Source organism: Cupressus sempervirens, chromosome 3 (assembly GCF_028749045.1).
Source record: "Cupressus sempervirens isolate cs-2001-9-10 chromosome 3, ASM2874904v1, whole genome shotgun sequence".
NCBI classification, from domain to species: Eukaryota; Viridiplantae; Streptophyta; class Pinopsida; order Cupressales; family Cupressaceae; genus Cupressus; species Cupressus sempervirens.
Window position 1 is genome coordinate 1,013,324,545 of NC_143120.1, and position 22,450 is coordinate 1,013,346,994.

The 22,450-nt window shown below is 37.4% G+C and overlaps 1 protein-coding gene across 1 annotated transcript; it reads right to left on the reverse strand.

Moving 5' to 3' along the window:
• Positions 1-11,365: 11,365 nt before the first annotated feature.
• On the reverse strand, positions 11,366-11,839 carry LOC149570185 (uncharacterized). Its single transcript, XM_089817111.1, has one exon. The coding sequence runs from the start codon at positions 11,837-11,839 to the stop codon at positions 11,366-11,368; it is 474 nt and encodes a 157-aa protein (XP_089673237.1).
• Between the last annotated feature and the right edge of the window lie 10,611 nt (positions 11,840-22,450).

Consider the following 22,450-nt stretch of genomic DNA (forward strand, 5'->3'; position numbering starts at 1 on the left):
CATGTTTAATTTCAAATCTTAGATTGGATTTCTATTTTGATGTACCTATTGAAGATGGTCATGTTATTTTTATGCATCAGTTAATATATGCTAGGAGTTGATTAAAGAGATATAGATCAAATCGAATGATACTTGATCATGATTATATGAATATTATGAATATTAATTAGTGAATAGATACATTATTTTAGATTATTTAGCTATGTGATTGAAAAAAAACATAGGTATAGGTTCATTTATGAAGACGATGTTAGTTCTAACTATTCTTGGTATAAAATGATGCAATTTAAAAAAATACAAATCAATTTAATTTGTTGTATTTTTAATCTATTTTTTTGTACATTTATAGAATTGTAGAGGTGGATTATAATGATTGTATTAATAATTTTTTTTACAAAATCCATTGTAGTATCTAAAAATGAGTTTTTGTACACGTGTTTGGAGGTGTCATTTTATGTGGAAAATAACTATGCTAAACAACATGATTTGGATGTCTTATAGAATCTAGAGATTCCCTTAGCAATTAGATATATGGATTAGTTGTTGGTATCTCTAACCATTTTTGTCTATTAGTATCATCCACTTAGTCATTTATAAGTCAAAGTCAAATGGTCATCACTGTGACCAAGCTACTCTATATAGGTTGAGTCATGTAAATAAGAGAGTATGTACCAAGCTTTACAAGAGTCAAGTAAGTTTATGGTCATCAATTATTTATGAGTGAAGCTCAAAAATGAACAATCAAGTTATGAGTATAAAAGTGTCAAGTTATATAGTGTGTGTGCCTAGAAAAATACACGTTAAGCATCAGAAGGGTAATATAGGTTGAGCAACAACAATGTCAAGTGTTAGGAAATAGTAAAGACCAAGCAATGCAGAGTTTACATAAAAATCAGGGATGGAATAGAGTTTGAGGAAAAATGAATATCAGGCTGAGTTGGAATGAATATTTAAGTTTTGAAGAGTTTTTTTATAGAAAATTTAATCCTTAAAAAGGTTGTTACAAAAAATTTACATGACGTGGAACACATATCCCTATGTTGTGTGTTCAATGATCAAGATGAAGAGGTAAAACATGGAACCATCTAGAAAATATTTACGAAACCCTTTAAGTAACAATGATATTAACATAGATCATAAGAATGCAGAGTAAGAGAAAGGGTAGAGAGGTGTATGCATGTGAGAAAGAAGTAATATGCAAGAGAAGGATTGAGAATAGATCAAAAGTCAGTGAAGGGTTTTGTTATCATCTAACAGAGAAAGTGACCTAGTCATGGTACTGAAGTGAAAGGGAAAGATAAGTGATACCAGATGAGAGGAGAGGACTACTTAGCAAGGACAAGACTCAAAATCATCTTATAGAGAAAATTGAGAATCAAGTAGTAAATCAATTTTAATCGACTTGAATCGAGGTTTAAATCTCTTAAAAAAGTGGTACTAACAAAAATTTTTAAATCTCCTAATAGTTTTCTTACTTTGTTTTAAGTGTTAAATCCTCTAACAAGGTGAGACCTAGTAGTCTCTTAAGCCTTTAATATGGAAGACTCCTCATAGTGTAGATCATATCTTATGATCAAACATTGTAATATTAACTAGTTAACTTTATTACTGTAGTACTAAAGATTTGTGGGTTTCATCCCCACCCCAGTTTTACCTTTAGTTTGGAGGGTTTCTAGGTAATAAATTTTGTGTTATGTGTTTTATTTTCATGCATGTGATTGATCAAATGTTATAGCAAATTTACATTACAAGTTTTACATGCACAAGTTATTGATAGATGTGAATGAATTGATGAAAAGTTTAAAAGTGTTAAAGATTTTGATTCATTCCCCCACCTCAGCCACCTCATCTTAGTATCTTGTTTATCCTATTTACTCCTCCATAAATCAATAATTGGTATCAGAGCATTGGTTATTTGAGAGAAGCTTAAGAGCTTGGAGATTAAAGCTTAGAGATGGAGGCATTCAAACTAGACAAGGTTATTAACAATCAGCTAATTGACATCCAACTCACACTGCAAAACTTGAGAAGGCAAGAAAAGATTTGAAGGATTCCCTAAAAAGGAGAAAGGAAATTTACATCCAAATAAAACAATTTTCCTATTAATAATTTGAGACTGAAGGACTATTTGAATCAATCAATCCAAATGAAAAAGCATCTACAAATCTACTTAACAAAAACAAACTCTTGAATGAAGAAATAAGAGCATTGAAAAGAGAACATGAAATCCAATCCGTAAGACTATGTGTAGTGACTGAACAAAGAAAGAATGATGAATAAGAAAGGAATAGGGATGAAGAAGAAAATAGGGTAATGGCTACCAAACTTGAAAAAAGAATATTGGATCTACAAAAGCTCACAAACACTCAACTGGATCTGATGAATAACCTAATGCTTGCAATTCAAGAATTGAATCACAAAAGATGTGGAAATTGAAAATGCCAAATCACATAATGAAATACTAAAGAATGAATTGAAAACTAAGAAAGAATCCATAGAAAAATTCAATAAACCAAAGGAAGCAATGAAGAACTTTGAATAATTTATGAAGTCATCAAGTTGTTCTAATGGGTTAGGACATTCATGCACTTAGCAAGGAGAATCATCCTAGTTGTAAACAGATTTGTTCTCTTCAATCTTTTGTGGAAATGTGACTCTTAATGCCTAGTCAGTGAACAATATCTATTTACAACAGATGAAAAATCCATTCTATGGTTACTATCTTTTCTCTGAATTGGTAGGTACAACTCCCTATATGAACGGTATGCAAGGAATTACGTTTTATTCCCAAGATTAATCTGGGGTATGCTCTTAACTCGAGAGCGGGAGAGGAAACCAAGTTTCACCTAGACAAGTGAAACTCAGGCAGGGATTTAAATGCAAGGGTGTTATGTTGATGATCTTCACAGTCTTATGAATTTCATAACACGACGATATGAAATGCAGAGTATGAAGGTATGATGATGCAGATGGAGAAACTGACAGATACTATTGTATTCGAAATCTCACAATCTTATGGTTTTCGATACACAACAGAGTAACACAATGCTTAAGAAATGAACTCAAAACAGATTAGAAAGATATGATGAAATGCACATAGAAACGAAAGTTAATAGAAACATTTCCCACAACCAGTTCCAATTCTCTGATTGATTTACTAGCCCTATCAAACTGAAATAATGAAATGAAACTCTGTTCATTAAACCATTCCAATCTAATATCAAATGAAATACAACATACACAGATGGGAAAGCGGCTAGTAAAGAAATGGCACAAAACTTTGTTGTCTCTGCAACCCCATTTGCACCAACAATTTGTCGACCCTTTATTAATCATTCAATTTCTTACATATAGGGTGAGAGAGATGACTGTTACAAAAGAATTTTAATCGATTCATCTCCTCTAGATGATAGATGGCAAAGATGCCAATGTTATCATTTTGACATAATTACAAAGTTAAATAATGGAAAATGGAAGGAGGGGAATCTTGAATCATTTGGACTTATTTCCCTTTTCAGTTTCCGCCCTATATGCTTTAGCAGCTGCCATGATTGGAATTAATTCATAATGGCTAGGTACGTGTACATTAGTGAATCTCAGGAGCCATCTTGCATGTTCTTGAGCTAACTCCTTTACCTTATTCTGCAGATTTATCATTTCTTCAGTAGCCATGTACACACACCCGCCAAGTCTTTGTAATTTTGATACTCTATTTTGGCTACTTGAAGTCATCCCAGACAGGTTGCTCAAATACATAGAAAAGTTGTTTTTCATTACTTCTATGTTAATGAGGGATTTCCCTTGCCCATTGGTTTGTGATTCAGTGTGCATTTTTCCCATGAGCTAAAATGATCTTTCCTGGGCTTTGTTGGCTTTATCCAATGTTCCTCTAAGACCTTTTTCAGTTTCTCGAATCATCTCTAGCTTGAATTTCATGCTTTGGAGCCATTCATTCAGGGGCTCGTTTCCTTTCTTCAGAATCTTTACTTCAACAACGTCTTTGGCTTTCATTTGAATGACCATTTTTAAAAGAGAGAAACACTCAACACCTTTCGCCTCTTCTCCAACTAAGATATTACTATTGGTCATAATGTTATCTTTCTCCATTTCTAACCAGATGATTGCATTGCCAATTTGGTCAATTAAAGCCATTCCATCTACATTGAGCTTCTCAATCCATTCTTTCCCAATTTGGCCTAAATGCCTATCTTTTTGTAACTGAGATATGAAAGATTGCACCTCCTCTGCTGAAGGATTCTTAGTAGCGGGCACACTAGTAATAGTTGCCAATGGTACAACCAGCTGTCTGATAAACTTCCTTAATTCCTCAATCTCTGCTTTCATCTTGATCTTTGACAACTTGAGGTTCTCTAGTTGTTCTTCTATTACATCATTGGTCGATCTCCATAGGCCCACCTTGGTATTGTGCCTGGCTTCTCTGAGATCAATAGAATGTAGGGTGAAGTCTCCTGGTGTCATATCTTCAATTCTCCCTGCCTTGTTTGGTTTTTCCATTTCCATAGTCAAATGCCCTATTTCTGTATCTTGTCCTAGTATCAACAAGGTCCTCTGTTTCTTAGCTTTCACTATTGCAGATCCTATGCGAACCGCCTGAGATACAATATCTTTTGTAGGAGTACTTTCCTCTTTCCTCTTTCTTTTCTTCTCCAAAGTATCTTCAAGCCAAGATTTCGTGTTAATTATTTTGGAAGCGGCTCCAAGAGACTCTATGCTGAACATCTTCCTCTTTACTTGAGTTTTCGCCAGTGCAGCTGCTAAAAAAGGATTCTTCGGATCTTGAGAGAGAAGTCGAGATGAACCAGGAGCCTTTCCTTCTTCTTGAGTCTTCTTCGTAGCTTCTTTGAACTTAGTGGATTCACTGCTACTACTCTGATCATCTCCAACTTCCACAATTTGAATAGGGGAATCAGCAGGCTTTAAAAGAGGAGTAGCTACAGATGGAATAGGGCTATGATGAGAAGGTAAAATAGGAGCTACATGAGGTGATGGAATTGGGGAAGATTGTGGAGATGGAGGTAGAGTGGTAGAGGAGGGTGAAATTGGAGCAGTAGCTCCATCCTTCGGCTCTTCGGCTCCTTTTTCCTCTGCTATATTTTGAGCTTCGATGACTGGTAGCAATCCACCTTGGCAAGTTGGAGTTATTTGAATATTCCTCTCTAAGGGTTGATCGCCTCCTACTATAGACTGATTTGGTCCTTGAACCACTGTAGTTGTGGCACTAGGAGTAGCACTCTGTGAGGAAGTAGGGGTAGCTACAGCTGGAGAAGCTTGAGTAGCTTTACTTCTACTTTGACCCTTCTTAGCTATCCATTCGACCCATTTTTTGATTCTTTTGATGATTCTTGCCATCATAACATCAAAATCTTCTTCAATGTTGACATATGGCTCAGAATTGATTGGTGTATCTCTCAACTTGGTCAAATATGTATTGCTAGACATATTTTGACTGTCATCTTCTATTCCTTCCACGTCCAAATTGATGCCATACATCTTCACTTGGTCCATTGTGAATCTAGCAAATGCACGATCACAACTTTCCAACTCATTCTTGCAGTTCGCCTAGTAATCCTCCATGGTGATTACATGTTTGATCATGCTCCCAATTTGAAGCACATCTTGGGCATACCCCTTTGGATCGAACATAGGCCTTACAACGTCATACTCCTCCAATTTATACTTACTCTCAAATACTTTGAGAATATTCTTTGCATCTGTTCTGGCCTCGCAGCTGTAAGCTCTAACCTTAATGGGGAATTAATATCCCTTCTTCTGTAGATTGGTGCTCAACACGTTCACCTAAACAGCTTGTCTCACGATCTCCACGAGCATGATCATATCATCTGGGTACTTGGGTAGCTTCATAGGGAAGCCATCAAAAGCTGCAAGACGAAGATAAGAAAAGGATGAGAATTGTATGAAATAGTAGCCAAATTGGTTGATGGCTGCCATTGCTTCTAGGCTGAATCTCCATTCTAGGCATCCTTGAAGTTCCCTACAAATTCTCATAGTGAAAGCATCATTAACTTTGACAAAGTTCGCATAACTGTTTTGTAACTGTAAGCATGGGTAAAACTCATAACTTTTAACATCATCAGGAAACTCTTCAACTCTAGGGAGTCCCGGCCATAATTGGAGGGAAGCCAACATGTATATTAGGAAAGAAGATATGTAAAAAGAATTGTAAAACTTAGCTGCAGCAAGAGCCCTAGCAAGAAGCTCACTAACCTCATGCACCCAGTCTATATATTGCATATCTGAGCAAATAACTTGCACTAGAAAGAAAAACTATTCTACAAAATTAAAGGCTTCTACCTCACCTTTGAGTCGATGCAACAAAAATAGGATGTCCACAATCTCTGGCTTGAGGTCAGTACTAAAAAGGGTTTTAGGAACCATACTCTTTGCTCCCCTTGGTTTCTGGAACCAAGAACTCATGATCTCCCTCCTCCAGACCATCTTCTTCAGAGAGAATTCTGACATGGCCCCTGTCATTGTTAAGTCAAAAAAATCTTCTCTCTCAAGAATTTGCAGACAATTCATGACTGCTTGTCTATCAATTGAAATCAAAACTGATTAATCGGGCAAGAGAATCTACTTTGTGTCCAGGTTGTAATGGTTGATGCACTCTAGAACCAACTCTGGGGCTTGTACTGCTATAGGGAATCCAGTTGCTTCCACTAATCCACTTCCTTTAAGTTTCTTTGTGATAGGATGAACGGGCTCTATTCTCAATCTCCTTTGAAAGTCTTGCATGTCGTAGAAACGGAGTGAAGTATCCGTGATGGTCGACCATGCAGACTTCATTCCGCCCAATCCATCGAAACCCGCAAATCTTACTACCATTTTGCTTGATGCGTGGTAACAAATATCGACAGTTGAAAATGATATAAGAAGCACACTCAGCAGTTTGAAAATTATTGCAAACACTATTCAATCAAAACAGTATCACAGTAAAGCAAGAGTTTGAAGGTCTGTTATATTGCTCTTTATAGAAAACCCTAAATTTTCCCATTAAATTTCATAAATCATACCACACGAGTGAATCTAAGGTTGAATACGTTGGATCAATGAAGGTAAAAATTCTAACAGATTTATCTTTGTCCTTTCACTATTCCCGTTGGCTTCAACGGTAACTTTCATTAATTACAGTCTTACCTCCCGTTTTAACCCTTCTACAGAAAAATGGAAACAAAGTGCTCCCTAGGGAAAAATCCGCACGATCTAATTCTGTTTGAGATAACCCAACGAATTTGACTGATCTGCTCTCAATTCATTCCAAAAACAATCCGTGATCAATCCACATACTCACCATGCTTACAGTTATGATTTCTCACCCAATGCAGAAAATTGCCTATGAGGGTAGAAAACCCACAATGGAGAAGCCGATTTCTGATTCTCCGCTGATGCCTTTCCTTTTCTCACCTTACCTTAGTTTCTTTATTTATATCCTTTCAGAAAATCCCAAAGTGACTTCGCTGTGGAAAAGGTGGGACCCATCATGTCGATTTCCCTTCTTGTGAAAGCCTTTGTGAAAATTTGACTTTTGACTTCGAAACCCGCCGCGGAGAGGTTCTCTGCTCATTTTCCGTTGATCATCCTTCTGATCATTTCATTAAATTCTGATCAATCTAGGTGATGAGATCATGATGATGTATGAAGAATGTTTAAAAAAAAAAACACAAATTACTTCTCATCGATTAAGTTTTTGACTGCATATACAAGGCCTTGCGAAAAATGACCTTCGAGGTGTGAAATCTGCCAAGGAGAAGGCGATACTTGATTTTTTGCCAATCCCATTTTCTTTGTCCAGATTGGAAAAGACTGCAAGTAGATCATATGATATAGCACAGTCCAAGAGTCTTCATCGGGTAAGGATCTAAACTACCCACATGACTCATGATAATCAAAGAAAACCCACTTGGCTATGCATCGCGAGGGAGAAGGCCAAAGGTAAAAACCCAATGAAGAAACTCATCACCTAAGAGAGTAAAGACTTATTGACCCGATTGAATAAAACAAGCCACAAGGTACTCTACTTTGTAAAATTGGTACAAGGTGAAAAGGTGGAGCAACATCTGGCTCTGACTGGGGACTTGGGTAGAACTATACCCAAGCTAGGGACCTAGGATCTCTGGTTTCGCAAAAGGATAGGAATAAAAGGTGGCAAAAAAACAAAACTGAAACAAAACAAACATCAAGGAAAATGAAACTGAAAGGAAAACGCTAAGTAAGAAACACACAAAACACTAACCTACTATAGCACAGCATAGGGGTTACTTGTTTTCAATTGGTAACTTGGTAGAGCTTAAGATCCTGACCATTATAAGTTAGGGGTAGTACTTCGCCATTGTAATACACCAATTTGAAAGAATTATTTTCAAATGCCTGTTGAATTCTGAAAGGACCCTTCCATAGGGTGTCAAACTTCTTATGCATTCCTTTTGGAGCCCTTCTTTTATCCCAAAGCAACACCATGTCCCCTACCATAAACTTTCGAGGCCTTGTCCTTTTATCAAAAAAGTTCTTTCACTCACATTTGGTGGTGTGTGATGTGATCAACCATTTCCATTCTCTCTTCTTCCAATTTACTCAGATATGGGATCCTCTTTTCCAGACCGTCTTTATAAGTATCATCTTTGATTACTATTCTGAGTTTACTTGTAGCTAATTCCAAAGGTAAAGACAGATTGGCCTTAGTCCGGTAAACCAACTCAAATGGGAATATGCCAATTGCCCTCTTAGGTGTCACCTTATCTGCCCAGAGTGCCTCATGAATCTTCTTGTGCCAGACTTTTTGATTATTTGAGACTAGCTTCTTGACAATGTTGATTAAGTTCTTATTGCTAGACTCCGCTTGACCATTTCCTTGAGGGAAATAATTAGATGAATGGCTAATTGTAATCCCATACTCAAAACAAAAGTTAGTGATTTCCACTGATGAAAAATAGGATGCGTTATCCATCACTAACTTAATGGGAATTCCAAACCTGACTAGAATGTTCTCCTTTATGAATTTGCACACCACTTCTGCAATAGTCTTCTTCATTGCTTTAGCTTCTACCCATTTGGTGAAGTAGTCCATAGCAGTGATTATATATTGATGACTGACACTAGATATAGGGGTGATTGGACCAATGAAATCAAGACCCCATTGTTGGAAAGGGCCTTCAATAACAACGGGTCTCAGTGGCAAGGCGGCTAACTGAGGACGTCCAGAGAATAATTTACACTTTTCACATCTTGCTACCTAGGCATATGCATCTTTGAACATCCCAGGCCAGTAATAACATTGTCTCAATATCTTGAAGGCCGTGACTAAAGAAGAGAAGTCTCCTCCACAAGCTTCATCATGAAACATCTTCAACAAATTCTCTTACTGTGGCTTGTCTACATATCTCTGGAATATACCATCAATAGCCCTTTTGAAAAGCTTACCATCCAAAATCACATATTTGGCAGCTCTCAATCTAAGGTCTCTTCTTTGCTTTGCATTTAGACCTTCTGGACATTCATCATATGTTAGAAAGTAAGAAATATTCTCAAACCAAGAGTCGTATAGGCCTACTGTGAGCACCAACTGCTTCCCGTTCGATTCTTTAGGTTCTCTAGTGGTCTTGTTCTCTGCAATTGCTCTACATAGAGCATTCCCTCTTATCGGCTTAGTAGGTTTAATCTCGATATCATATTCTTGTATCTTTGCCACCCATGCTCCTCTTGCATTACACTCTATATCTTGCTGCGTCAACACGCTCTTCATAGCTACATCTAGGACATGGACTATTGAATGTGAATGCAAAATATAGAAACAAAAATTTTTAAGAGCTTTTACCACTGTAAAAGCATGCTTTTCAATCTGCAAATACTTTTGTTCGTGACTCTTTAAGGGTACGCTCATGAAAGCAATGGGGGCTTGGATTCCTTCATCATTCTCCTGCACGAGGATAGCTGACAATGTATGTTCTAACACATAACAATAAATAATGAAGTCTTGTTTATAATTAGGATGGCATAACACTGGAGCAGTAGCAATTGCAGTTTTAATATCTTGAAAAGCTCATTTTCCCGCCTCATTCCATTTGAAATTTGAATTCCCCTTCATCATATCCACTATATGTTTAGTGGTTTATGCAAAATCAGGAACAAACCTCCTGAGGAAATTCACTTGTTCGAAGAAAGACTTATCCCCTATTTTATTTATGGGAAAACTTAATGTCTAGATGGCCTCTATTCTATCAAGATCAATTCTAATGCCTTCCTGGGACACATAATGTCCGAAGAGTTTTCCTTCAGTCACACAGAAAACTGACTTCTTTGGGTTGAGGGAAATACCATGTTCTCTACATCTCTGTAACACTTTTCTTAAATCCTCCATATGATCTTTCCTTTTCTTTGAGAACACAGTAAGGTCATCTAGGTATATGACTATAATCCTGTCTTTCATATCAGCAAAGGTCTTACTCATACACCTTTGGAATGTGGCTCCAGCATTAATCAATCCGAAAGGGATCCTGTGATAAGCGAATGTACCCCAAGGGGTAGTGAACATCATCTTGTGTTGATCTTTCCCTTCAACTTCAACTTGGTTATAACCTGAAAAGCCATCGAGCATGGACATCATCTCCAATCTAGTGACAGTTTGTAACAAATGGTCCATATTCGAAAGGGAAAAATTATCTTTGAGAGATGCTTGATTCAAGTTTTGAAAATCAACACAAATCCTTATCTCTCCATTCTTCTTCCTGACGAGCACAATATTGGAAATCCAGGTGGAATGATGAATGGGATAAATGATCCTTGCTTTCAACATTTTGTCCACTTCTCAGAAGATGGAATTTGTGACTTTCAGATTATAGTTTCTCTATTTTTTTTGAAAGGGTACTACACCTGGTTTGAGGGGAATTTGATGTTTCACCTCTCCTCCCCTGTAGCTCTTCAGGTCTTCATAGCTCCAAGCGAAGATGTCTTTATATTCTTCGAATAACTCCTTTGCAACCTCAATTTCTTTTGGAGTACAACATTTGCCAATATTAATTATTTTAGGATTATCAACATCTCCAATGTTAACTCCTTCATATTCGCTTGAGGTAGAGCCTTTCTCTATTCTTTTCTATTTAATATAAGCATCATGTCTGTTGAATAGCTTTTCCAAGGCTACAAAATATGGGGGAATAATGTTTCCTTTCAACTGAATTTTGCCATTTTTGCTCTGTTTTTCGTTTCCACTAGACTCAGATTCAGAACTGGACTGGTCGTTCTCCAAGAATAGTTACAAACTCTTATCATCATTGAATACTTTCCAAGATTTTGAATTATTTGGGATAGCAGATCGATATATAATTTCAATCTAGTATTTCTTATCTTTAAAATCTGGATGAGGCCACAACAAGGATGCAGAAACAATAAGTGAGTCAGCCTTTGTGTTCATCTCTCTTGGCACAGCTTTAATAGAGAAAGCGTCCAGACCTTCTATCTTGTCCCACACCCTATTTTTGTAATTCTTCAACTTATGATTCTTCACTAAATATTGTCCCTTGACCTGCCTTACTATCAACTCAGCATCACCTTGAGCCTTTAGGATTTTTATTCCCTTTTCTTTTGCAGTAGCTATCCCTAATATCAAAGCTTCGTATTCCGTTATATTATTGGTGTTCCCAAATTCTAGTTTGAAGGCTGAGGGCTCAGTTTCTCCTTCTAGGGATATCAATACTACACCAGCTCCAGAACCTGAGGAAGCACAACTCTTATCAAATTCAAGTGTCCAAATGCCAGAAACATCTTTTTTTTCACCAGGGACCTTCTCATCTAGACTTTCATTCATTTTTTTACATGAATCTTCCTCATTAAACAACATATAATTTCCAAAATCCATTTCCTGATATAGAATTTGGGCCTTGGGGTCATCCGACTTTAAGACCGTAAATTTCACTTTTTCCTCGGGTTCCAACTTGACCTTCTTATTACCAATGGGTATCACAGCTTGAGACCAGTCTAGCTTGATTTCTCCTCCTAAGTCTTGACAGAAACTTCTACTCAAAAGGAGCCCATAACTTGTTGGAATATCAGCTACTAGGATAGTTAATAGTAATTTCTTTTCTGGGTGTGCAGCTAGAGCTACTTGTGCATCTTTGATTTGTCCAAGCAAAGGGACTTGCTTAGAATCCATTGAGTAACATCTTCTATGCACCTTAGTAAGGTTAAGACCTAAGGCTTTGGCTACAGAATAAGGCATGACATTATTTGAGGCACCTGAATCTATTATGCAATTACTGAGCTTACACCCATTAATATACAAGGAAATGTAAAAAGGCTCAGGTTTTTGCCCAGGTGAAGTTGTCAAAATTATTGGGTCTTTCTTATCAAATATACCAGATGTTAAGGTTTCCTCCTCTTCAACCACTACATTATAATTTGCATCCATTGAATTTCCTTTACAATAGTCTATTAACTTCTTAAGCTCAATAGGATGTGTCCTTAAATAATCAATGGCAAAAATTTGAATCTTTGATTCTTCACAGAAATGGATAAAGTCAAAAGATGATTCAAACTTACCCACATGTGAAGCAGGTACCTCATCGCTAGCAGGTGCATTACTTGTTGATGGTCCAGAGCCACTTCTTTGAGCATGACTTGAAGACAGACTCTTCTATTTCTATCCTCGAGTGAGCACTGTGTAGGAAGTCCCATCAATGGTTGCGTAACATTCTCCCTTGGTTTTAGAATCTGATTCATATTCCAAGAATAAATTTCTAGAGTTTCCATTGTGATAGGAATCAGTTTCTAAAACATTAGTTGCATTACTTAGCTCACTGGTAGACAGTAATTGCATCATGCGGGCTGTTTCCTGGCAACTTTCATTGTCATGATCCATGGTTAGATGAAAGACGCACATATTTCCCTTCTTTGGTGCTGCTTCGATTTGCAACCTAGGTTGCGGTCCTGTAAGTTGTGGAAACTTACTCTTATTGTTACTCCCGGGTGGATTCTAGTAACCCCGCTGGTAAGGATTGTTCAATGTTGGCAATTGTTTCTTTATAGCCACAAGCTCATTTGATAATTTTTGTATCATCTCTTCAGATGATGTAGAGTTTCTTGAACTTCCCTTAGCATGAAGTTCACGTTTCCACTTTCTCGTAGAAATTAAATCATCTTCACATTCAATAGCTTTCTTTTGTGCATCAGCTAAATCAGTGGGTCTTGCTCTTCTTAGATCATAATTAATATTGGGAGGCATTGCACTTATGAAGAAAGTTTTTAAATTACTTGTAGTTGGTCTGGTAGCAGTTGGGATCCTGCTAACAATTTTATTAAAGCTTGCAGCAAAGTCTCTCATACTCATAGTCTATTGTTTCTTGATAGATGTAAGATGTGTCAACAGGGCATGTTCATCTTCCACAGTCTTAAACCTATCTTCAAATGTAGTTCTCAATGTGTCCCAATCAGTAATTGAACCATCAGCTAGGTGATAAAACCAATCCGTAGCACTATCAGTGAGAGTTTCTATGAATAATCTTACAACAACATCTTCATGCCCAATACCAAGGATGTGGGTAGCTGCAAAGAAAGCTTTAATATGTTCATCAGTAGTAACCTTCCCATCTCCTGAAAACTTAGGGAAGTTTTTCCTTGACCCAGACGGGAGTGGATGATAAGCATTCAAGGCTACGGGTTCAGTTGCTGCAGCCCATGGAGTAGCCATAACTACTGTAGCCTTATATGGAGGAAAACTTATAGTTGTTGGAGGTGTTACCTTGTGTAATGCTAACACCTGACAGGAAGAGTGCGAGGTACTAGCGTCTTTATCTTTGATAGGTGAAGATGGCTTGCTTCGACCTTGATTTTCACTTTTCCACTTTGGAACTTCTAAGATAGGAAATTCGAGCTCTTCAAGCTTGTCAAATATAGGATCTTTCCTACCTTGTCCCTTGGTACTTCTGAGGAACCTAAAACTTTCCAGGGTGCTGGGTTATTTTCTTTCTGAGCTTCCTACCTCAATTATCTTTCCACTCTTCTGTTATTTCTTCTTAGGATAGCTCTTTCTAAGGCTTTAGCTCTATTTTCTTCTTCTTCCAAAACCTAGCTGGCATTCCTATAATGCTCTATATTCCTTCTATGTCTCCAAACAAAGGTATTAAGTGAAGAAATTACATCCTCTTGGTTGTCTTGAAAACCAAGGTTAAGTTGGAGAATTGGGATAATGTTTTCATGAGGGAGTACCATTTTTCCTCATGACATAAGCCTTTGATCAAGTGACTCTTCGTCTCCCCGGTAGAGTCGCCAAAATTTGTTGGTAAATAGATTTGTTCTCTTCAATCTTTTGTGGAAATGTGACTCTTAATGCCCAATCAATGAACAATATCTATTTACAACAGATGAAAAAGCCGTTCTATGGTTACTGGATTTTCTCTAAATTGGTAGGTACAGCTCCCTATATGAATGGTATGCAAGGAATTATGTTTTATTCCCAAGATTAATCTGGGGTACGCTCTTAACCTGAGAGCAGGAGAGGAAACCAAGTTTCACCTAGACAAGTGAAACTCAAGCAGGGATTTAAATGTAAGGGTGTTATGTTGATGATCTTCATAGTCTTATGAATTTCATAACATGATGATATGAAATGCAGAGTATGAAGGTATGATAATGCAGATGGAGAAACTGACAGATACTATTGTATTCGAAATCTCACAATCTTATGGTTTTTGATACACAACAGAGTAACATGATGCTTAAGAAATTAACTTAGAACAGATTAGAAAGATATGATAAAATGCACATAGAAACGAAAGTTAATAGAAACATTTCCCACAACCAGTTCCAATTCTCTGATTGATTTACTAGCCCTATCAAACTGAAATAACGAAATGAAACTCTGTTCATGAAACCATTCCAATCTAATATCAAATGAAATACAACATACACAGATGGGAAAGTGGCTAGTAAAGAAATGGCACAAAACTTCGTTGTCTCTGCAACCCCATTCGCACCAAAAATTTGTCAACCCTTTATTAATCATTCAATTTCTTACATATAGGGTGAGAGAGATGACTGTTACAAAAGAATTTTAATCGATTCATCTCCTCCAGATGATAGATGGCAAAGATGCCAATGTTATCATTTTGACATAATTACAAAGTTAAATAATGGAAAAGAGAAGGAGGGGAATCTTGAATCATTTGGACTTCTTTCCCTTTTCAGTTTTCGCCCTATATGCTTTAGCAGCTACCATGATTGGAATTAATTCATAATGGCTAGGTACGTGTACATTAGTGAATCTCAGGAGCCATCTTGCATGTTCTTGAGCTAACTCCTTTACCTTATTCTGCAAATTTATTGTTTCTTTAGTAGCCACGTACACACACCCACCAAGTGTTTGTAATTCTGATACTCTATTTTGGCTGCTCGAAGTGATCCCGGACAGGTTGCTCAAATACATAGAAAAGTTGTTTTTCATTACTTCTATGTTAGTGAGGGATTTCCCTTGCCCACTGGTTTGTGATTCAGTGTGCATTTTTCCCATGAGCTGAAATGATTTTTCTTGGGCTTTGCTAGCTTTATCCAATGTTCCTCTGAGACCTTTTTCAGCTTCTTGAATCATCTCTAGCTTGAATTGCATGCTTTGGAGCCATTCATTCAGGGGCTCGTTTCCTTTCTTCAAAATCTTTACTTCAACTACGTATTTGGCTTTCATTTGAATGACCACTTTTAAAAGAGAGACGCACTCAACACCTATCGCCTCTTCTCCAGCTAAGATATTACTATTGGTCATAATGTTATCTTTCTTCGTTTCTAACCAGATGATTGCATTGCCAATTTGGTCAATTAAAGCCATTCCATCCTAGTATCGATAGGGTCCTCTGTTTCTTAGTTTTCACTATTGCAGATCCTGTGCGAACTGCCTGAGATACAATATCTTTTGCAGGAGAACTTTCCTCTTTCCTCTTTCTTTTCTTCTCCAGAGTATCTTCAAGACAAGATTCCGTGCTAATTATTTTGGAGGCAGCTCCAAGAGACTCTATGCTGAACATCTTCCTCTTTACTTGAGTTGTCGCCACTGCAGCTGCTGAAAAAGGATTCTTCGGATCTTGAGAGAGAAGCTGGGATGAACCAGGAGCCTTTCCTTCTTCTTGAGTCTTCTTTGTAGCTTCTTTAGACTAATTGGATTCGTTGCTACTACTCTGATCATCTCCAACTTCCACAATTTGAACAGGGCAATTAGTAGGCTTTAAAAGGGGAGTAGCTACAGATGGAATAGGGCTCTGATGAGAAGGTAAAATAGGAGCTACATGAGGTGATGGAATTGGGGAAGATTGTGGAGATGGAGGTAGAGTGGCAGAGGAGGGTAAAATTTGAGCAGTAGCTCCATCCTTCGGCTCTTCGACTCCTTTTTCCTCTGCTTTAGTTTGAGCTCCGATGACTAGTAGCGATCCACCTTGGCAAGTTGGAGTTATTTGAATATTCCTCTTCGGGGGTTGATCGCCTCCTCCTGTAGACTGAGTTGGTCCTTGAACCACTGTACTTGTGGCACTTGGAGTAGCACTCTATGATGAAGTAGGGGTAGCTGCAACTGGAGAAGCTTGAGTAGCTTTACTTCTGCTTCGACCCTTCTTAGCTATCCATTCGACCCATTTTTCGGTTCTGTTGATGATTCTTGCCATCATAACATCAAAATCTTCTTCAATGTTGACATATGGCTCAAAACTGATTAGTGTATCTCTCAATTTGGTTAAATATGTATTGCTATACATATTTTGACCATCATCTTCTATTCCTTCCACGTCCAAATTGATGCCATACATCTTCACTTGGTCCACTATGAATCTAGAAAATGCACGATCACGACTTTCCAACTCGTTCTTGCAGTCCACCCAGTAATCCTCCATGGTGATTACATGTTTGATCATGCTCCCAATTTGAAGCACATCTCGGGCATACCCATTTGGATCGAACATAGGCCTTTCAATGCCATACTCCTCCAATTTATACTTACTCTCAAATACTTTGAGAATATTCTTTGCATCTGTTCTGGCCTCGTAGCTGTAAGCTTCGACCTTAATGGGGAATTCATATCCCTTCTTCCGCAGACTTGCGCTCAACACGTTCACCTGAATAGCTTGTCTCACGATCTCCTCGAGCACGATCATATCATTTGGGTACCTGGGAAGCTTCATAGGGAAGCCATCAAAAGCTGCAAGATGAAGATAAGAAAAGGATGAGAATTGTATGAAATAGCAGCCAAATTGGCTGATGGCCACCATTCCTTCTGGGATGAATCTTCGTTCTGGGCGTCCTTGAAGTTCCCTGCAAATTCTCATAGTGAAAGCATCATTAACTCTGACAAAGTCCGCATAACTATTCTGTAACTATAAGCATGGGTAAAACTCAAAAATTTTAACATCATTAAGAAACTCTTCAACTCTAGGGAGTCTCGGCCATAATTGGAGGGAAGCCAACATGTATATTAGGAAAGAAGACATGTAAAAAGAATTGTAAAACTTAGCTGCAGCAAGAGCCCTAGCAAGATGCTCACTGACCTCATGCGCCCAGTCTATATACTGTGTATCCGAGCAGATAACTTGCACTAGAAAGAAAAACTATTCTACAAAATTAAAGGTTTCTACCTCACCTTTGAGTCGATGCAACAGAGCTAGGATGTCCACAATCTCTGGCTTGAGGTTAGTACCAAAAAGGGTTTTAGGAACCTTACTCTTTTCTCCCCTTGGTTTCTGGAACCAAGAACTCATGATCTCCCTCGTCCAGACCATCTTCTTTAGAGAGAATTCTGACATGGCCCCTATCATTGTTAAGTCAAAAAAAATTTCTCTCTCGGGAATTCACAGACAATTTACGATTGCTTGCCTATCAATTGAAATCAAAACTAATTGATCGGGCAAGAGAATCTGCGTTGTGTCCGGGTTGTAATGGTTGATGCACTCTAGAATCATTTCCAGGGCTTGTACTACTACAGGGAATCTGACTACTTCCACTAATCCTCTTCCTTTAAGTGTCTCTATGATAGGATGAACGAGCTCTATTCTCAATCTCCTTTGAGAGTCCTGCATGTTGTAGAAACGGAGTGAAGTATCCGTGATTGTCGACCACGCAGACTTCATTTTGCCCAATCCATCGAAACCCGCAAATCTTACTGCCATTTTGCTTGATGCGTGGTAATAGATATCGACAGTTGAAAATGATATAAGAAGAACACTCAGCAGTTTGAAAATTATTGCAAACACTATTCAATCAAAATAGTATCACAGTAAAGCAGGAGTTTGAAAGTCTCTTATATTGCTCTTTATAGAAAACCCTAGATTTGTCCATTAAATTTCATAAATCGCACCACATGAGTGAATTTAAGGTTGAATCTATTGGATCAGTGAAGGTAAAAATTCTAACGAATTTATCTTTGTCCTTTCACTATTCCCGTTGGCTTTAACGACAACTTTCATTAATTACAGTCTTACCTCCCGTTTTAACCCTTCTGCAGAAAAATGGAAACAGAGTACTCCCTAGGGAAAAATCTACACGATCTAATTCTACTTGAGATAACTCGACGAATTCAACTGATCTTCTCTCAATTCATTCCCAAAAACAATCCATGATCAATTCACATACTCACCATGCTTACAGTTACGATTTCTCACCCAATGCAAAAAATTGCCTATGAGGGTAGAAAACCCACAATGGAGAAGCCGATTTCTGATTTTCCGCCGATGCCTTTCCTTTTCTCACCTTACCTTAGTTGCTTTATTTATATCCTTTCAGAAAATCCCAAAGTGACTTCACCGTGGAAAAGGTGGGACCCATCATGTCGGTTTCCCTTCTTGTGAAAGCCTTTGCAGAAAATTGACTTTTGACTTTGAAACCCGCCACAGAGAGGTTCTCTCCTCGTTTTTTGCCGATCATCCTTTCAATCATTTCATTGAATTTTGATCGATCCAGGTGATGAGATCATGACGATGTGTGAAGGATGTTTCAAAAAAAAAAACACAAATTACTTCACACTGATTAAGTTTTTGACTGCATATACAAGGCCTTGTGGAAAATAACCTTCGGGGTGTGAAATCTGCCAAGGAGAAGGCAATACTTGATTTTTTGCCAATCCCACTTTCTTTGTCCAGATTGGAAAAGACTGCAAGTAGACCATATGATATAGCACAGTCTGAGAGTCTTCATCCAGTAAGGATCTAAACTACCCACACGACTCATGATAATCAAAGCAACCCACCCGGCTATGCATCGTGAGGGAGAAGGCCAAAGGTAAAAACCCGATGAGGAAACTCATCACCTAAGAGAGTAAAGATTTATTGACCCAACTGAATAAAACAAGCCACAAGGTACTCTACTTTGTAAAATTGGTACAAGGTGAAAAGGTGGAGCAACACATCCGAAAATGGAGAACTAAGGAATGCAAAGTCAAAGGAAAAATCAACATGCTATCACTGTGGAAAAATTGGTCATACTAGAAATATTTGTCAAAGAAAACATGGTATGAAAAATCCTAAACCTAATTTTAATGGTTACTATTTTTACTAGAAGAAATAAGGACACAAATACATGAGTGTAGGTCTAGAACAAGGAATGCACCTGCTACACCTAGATTTGAAGGATATTGCTATAATTGTCACAAATATGGGCATAGAGCATATGAATGAAGATCATAGAAAAAATCCTATTAGACAAATCAAAGAAAGAATTATTATGTTCCAAATGCCACAAGTTTGGACATCAAAGCAAGAATTGCAGGGTTCAAGTACATTCAGTAAATTGGATAAAGGACAAAGGAAAAAGCAAAGTGGATATTGAGGAAATTAGGAATGAAATGAAATAGAAATGGAAAAGGAAATAAGAAGATGGAGCTAATGGAGCTTAGGTCACCCAATCCAATGGAGAAGGTGATCATTTCATCTCAAACTAAGCAAGAGAGGTATTTATGGGAATTGTATACTTAATTAATATATTATACATCAGTTCCTTACATGTAAATGTGCCAAAAGTTCATATCTGCATACATAATATACATAAGAAAAAATTTATGAAAGGTTACTAAGTGTCAATAAAATTGTCTATGTTTACTTAGCATTGCAACATAGACCAAGCACTTCAAAAGAGGAATGATAGAGAGCAAGTAATATGAAAGAGACTGAGTTGTAATACAAAGACCTATTTGAAAGGCATCAATATTGACTGAGATAGCTAGCTTCCATTCACCTAAGTACACAACATTAATGAAGACTCTAAATTGATCAAAAGAAGGTATATAGAAAATTTCAAAGACATTATTTCACACCTTGCATTAATATCTTTTAGAGCATAGAGCAATTTGGAAATTATTAGCAACCAACAAAGATTTCAAGAATGATTTGATCAAGAAACTTGAATGAGTGGAGAATCTAAACTGTGTTGAGTATCTAGACAATCAAGAACTTCAAACCCTAGCTACTAATTGCAACTTCATCAACCATTGGAATGAGTCAAGAGGTTAGTAGAATCCAAGTGGTGAAGAGTGACACTTGTCCTCCACCAAAGTTGTGTGCTATTCCAAACATTGCTATGAAAGGAGACTCAATGGGTGCATTATCTTTGATTCCAACTAAATTTATTTTGATCCATGATGCTAGAAGATTTTATATGTGAAAAATTGGAAAATTGGGAGATTATAAAATCAGGGAAGCTTATGAGAAGTTATGAAATAAAGGAATCTTGAAAGACAAATTCCAAATTGTTGAGAGGAAAGGGTCAACTCGTGCCCTAAGATTTTTGATAAACTTCAAAATCGAGTGGATTAAAGTTATTTTGAGTAAAATTCATGACATGAATTATTGGCTACAAAATGGACTAGTGGAGATCACAAAGAAAATGATACATAAGGGTATGGGCTATTCAACCCTAGACAAGAAGAAAACCATGCAATGTTTGAGCCATGAAGAAATTGAGAAGAATGTAGGAGACAAGTGGAATGGACATGGTCTGTCCATTACAAACATCTCTAATCCCTTAATTGAATTGTCAGTAAGAGTTATTGATCACAAATTCTATCAATCAAGTAGATTGAACAGTGTGCCTTCTATGGCTATGGATCAAGCATGGAAGATTGTGATAAAATATCATGAGTATGATATTGCCAAGATATAGAGGTTACAACTTGTAGAGAATCTATCATCAATAAGAAAAGAAAAGAACTCAATGTGTAGGTTTGATGTAGTGCAAGGTAGGAGAATCCCCAAAGGAGATGTCCTAGCCCCCAGCAAATAACCACACAATAGAAGATAAACAACAATGCAAGATTTGAAGCCAAGTCACAATAATTTATTCATAGATATAATTGATTACATGCAATGTGTTAGGCTATAAGGCTTGCCTACTTATGGATAAATACAAAGAAAGTAATAGTTCTGCAAGATCCCTCAAGATCCAATCAAAACCCTAGCTAGTATAGATCCACACTCTGGTAGAATCCTCCAAGGAAGATCCAACTGGTACTCACAAGCCCACCAAGCAATCTCTTTGTTTTCCAAGCCTTAGCTACTAGCCTTTCTCAAAATTTTCTCCTCTACCACATCCTCTTCTCCAAGATGGATAAATAATGACTAAAGACTTCACCACAACCCCTACTTATACCAATCTAAGTCACAAGTTAGCCTAGAAAGCTAAAAACTAAATAAACCTAACATTAAATATTTGAAGAGCCACAAGTTGGCCTCCAATAGAAATTATATATCAAATTCTTTTAAAGGCTTACGATATTTATTAAATACATCAAAATTAATTACCCAAGACCCAGATAGATCCACTGAACCCTACTAAAATTGCTTCATCATGTAGGATAGCCAACTACCCTGGGATGTTCCTGCATTAGACTCCCAAGGTATGAAAAGATGTTCTCAGTAGCTGGAAGAACATATTCTAGGATTCAACACATAAATCCAAAATTGTTTCTTCAAATACATGTCCTCCAAGTCTTCAACTTGTACACTTTTTCCCTTGGTCTTTTGTTGGTTCTTCGCCTCCATCCTTAGTGTTCCACAAGTTTTTTGTCCACACTGACTACTAACCCTTTCAAAATTTTCCAAGTCAACTTGGCTGCCAATACTCAAGTTCCTTCTACCAACCCCTTCATTCTACAAAGGAATCATGGAATGCTTCCTGCCTCCTTTCTCAATTGTAAAAAAAATTCTTGACATAATTATGCACAACCTTATAATCATATTACCAAGGTCTGCCAAGCAACACATGACAATTGTTCATGTCCACAATATCACACAACACTTGATCCTTATACTACCCAATCTAGAAATTAACAAGGCATTGCTCTCTCACTTCCAAAGCATGTTCACCTCACAACAAACCAATCCTACAAGAATAAGGATGTCTCACTCTCTTCAAACCATGTTTTTGAACCATCTCCTCAGCAACAAGGTTATCAATACTAGTA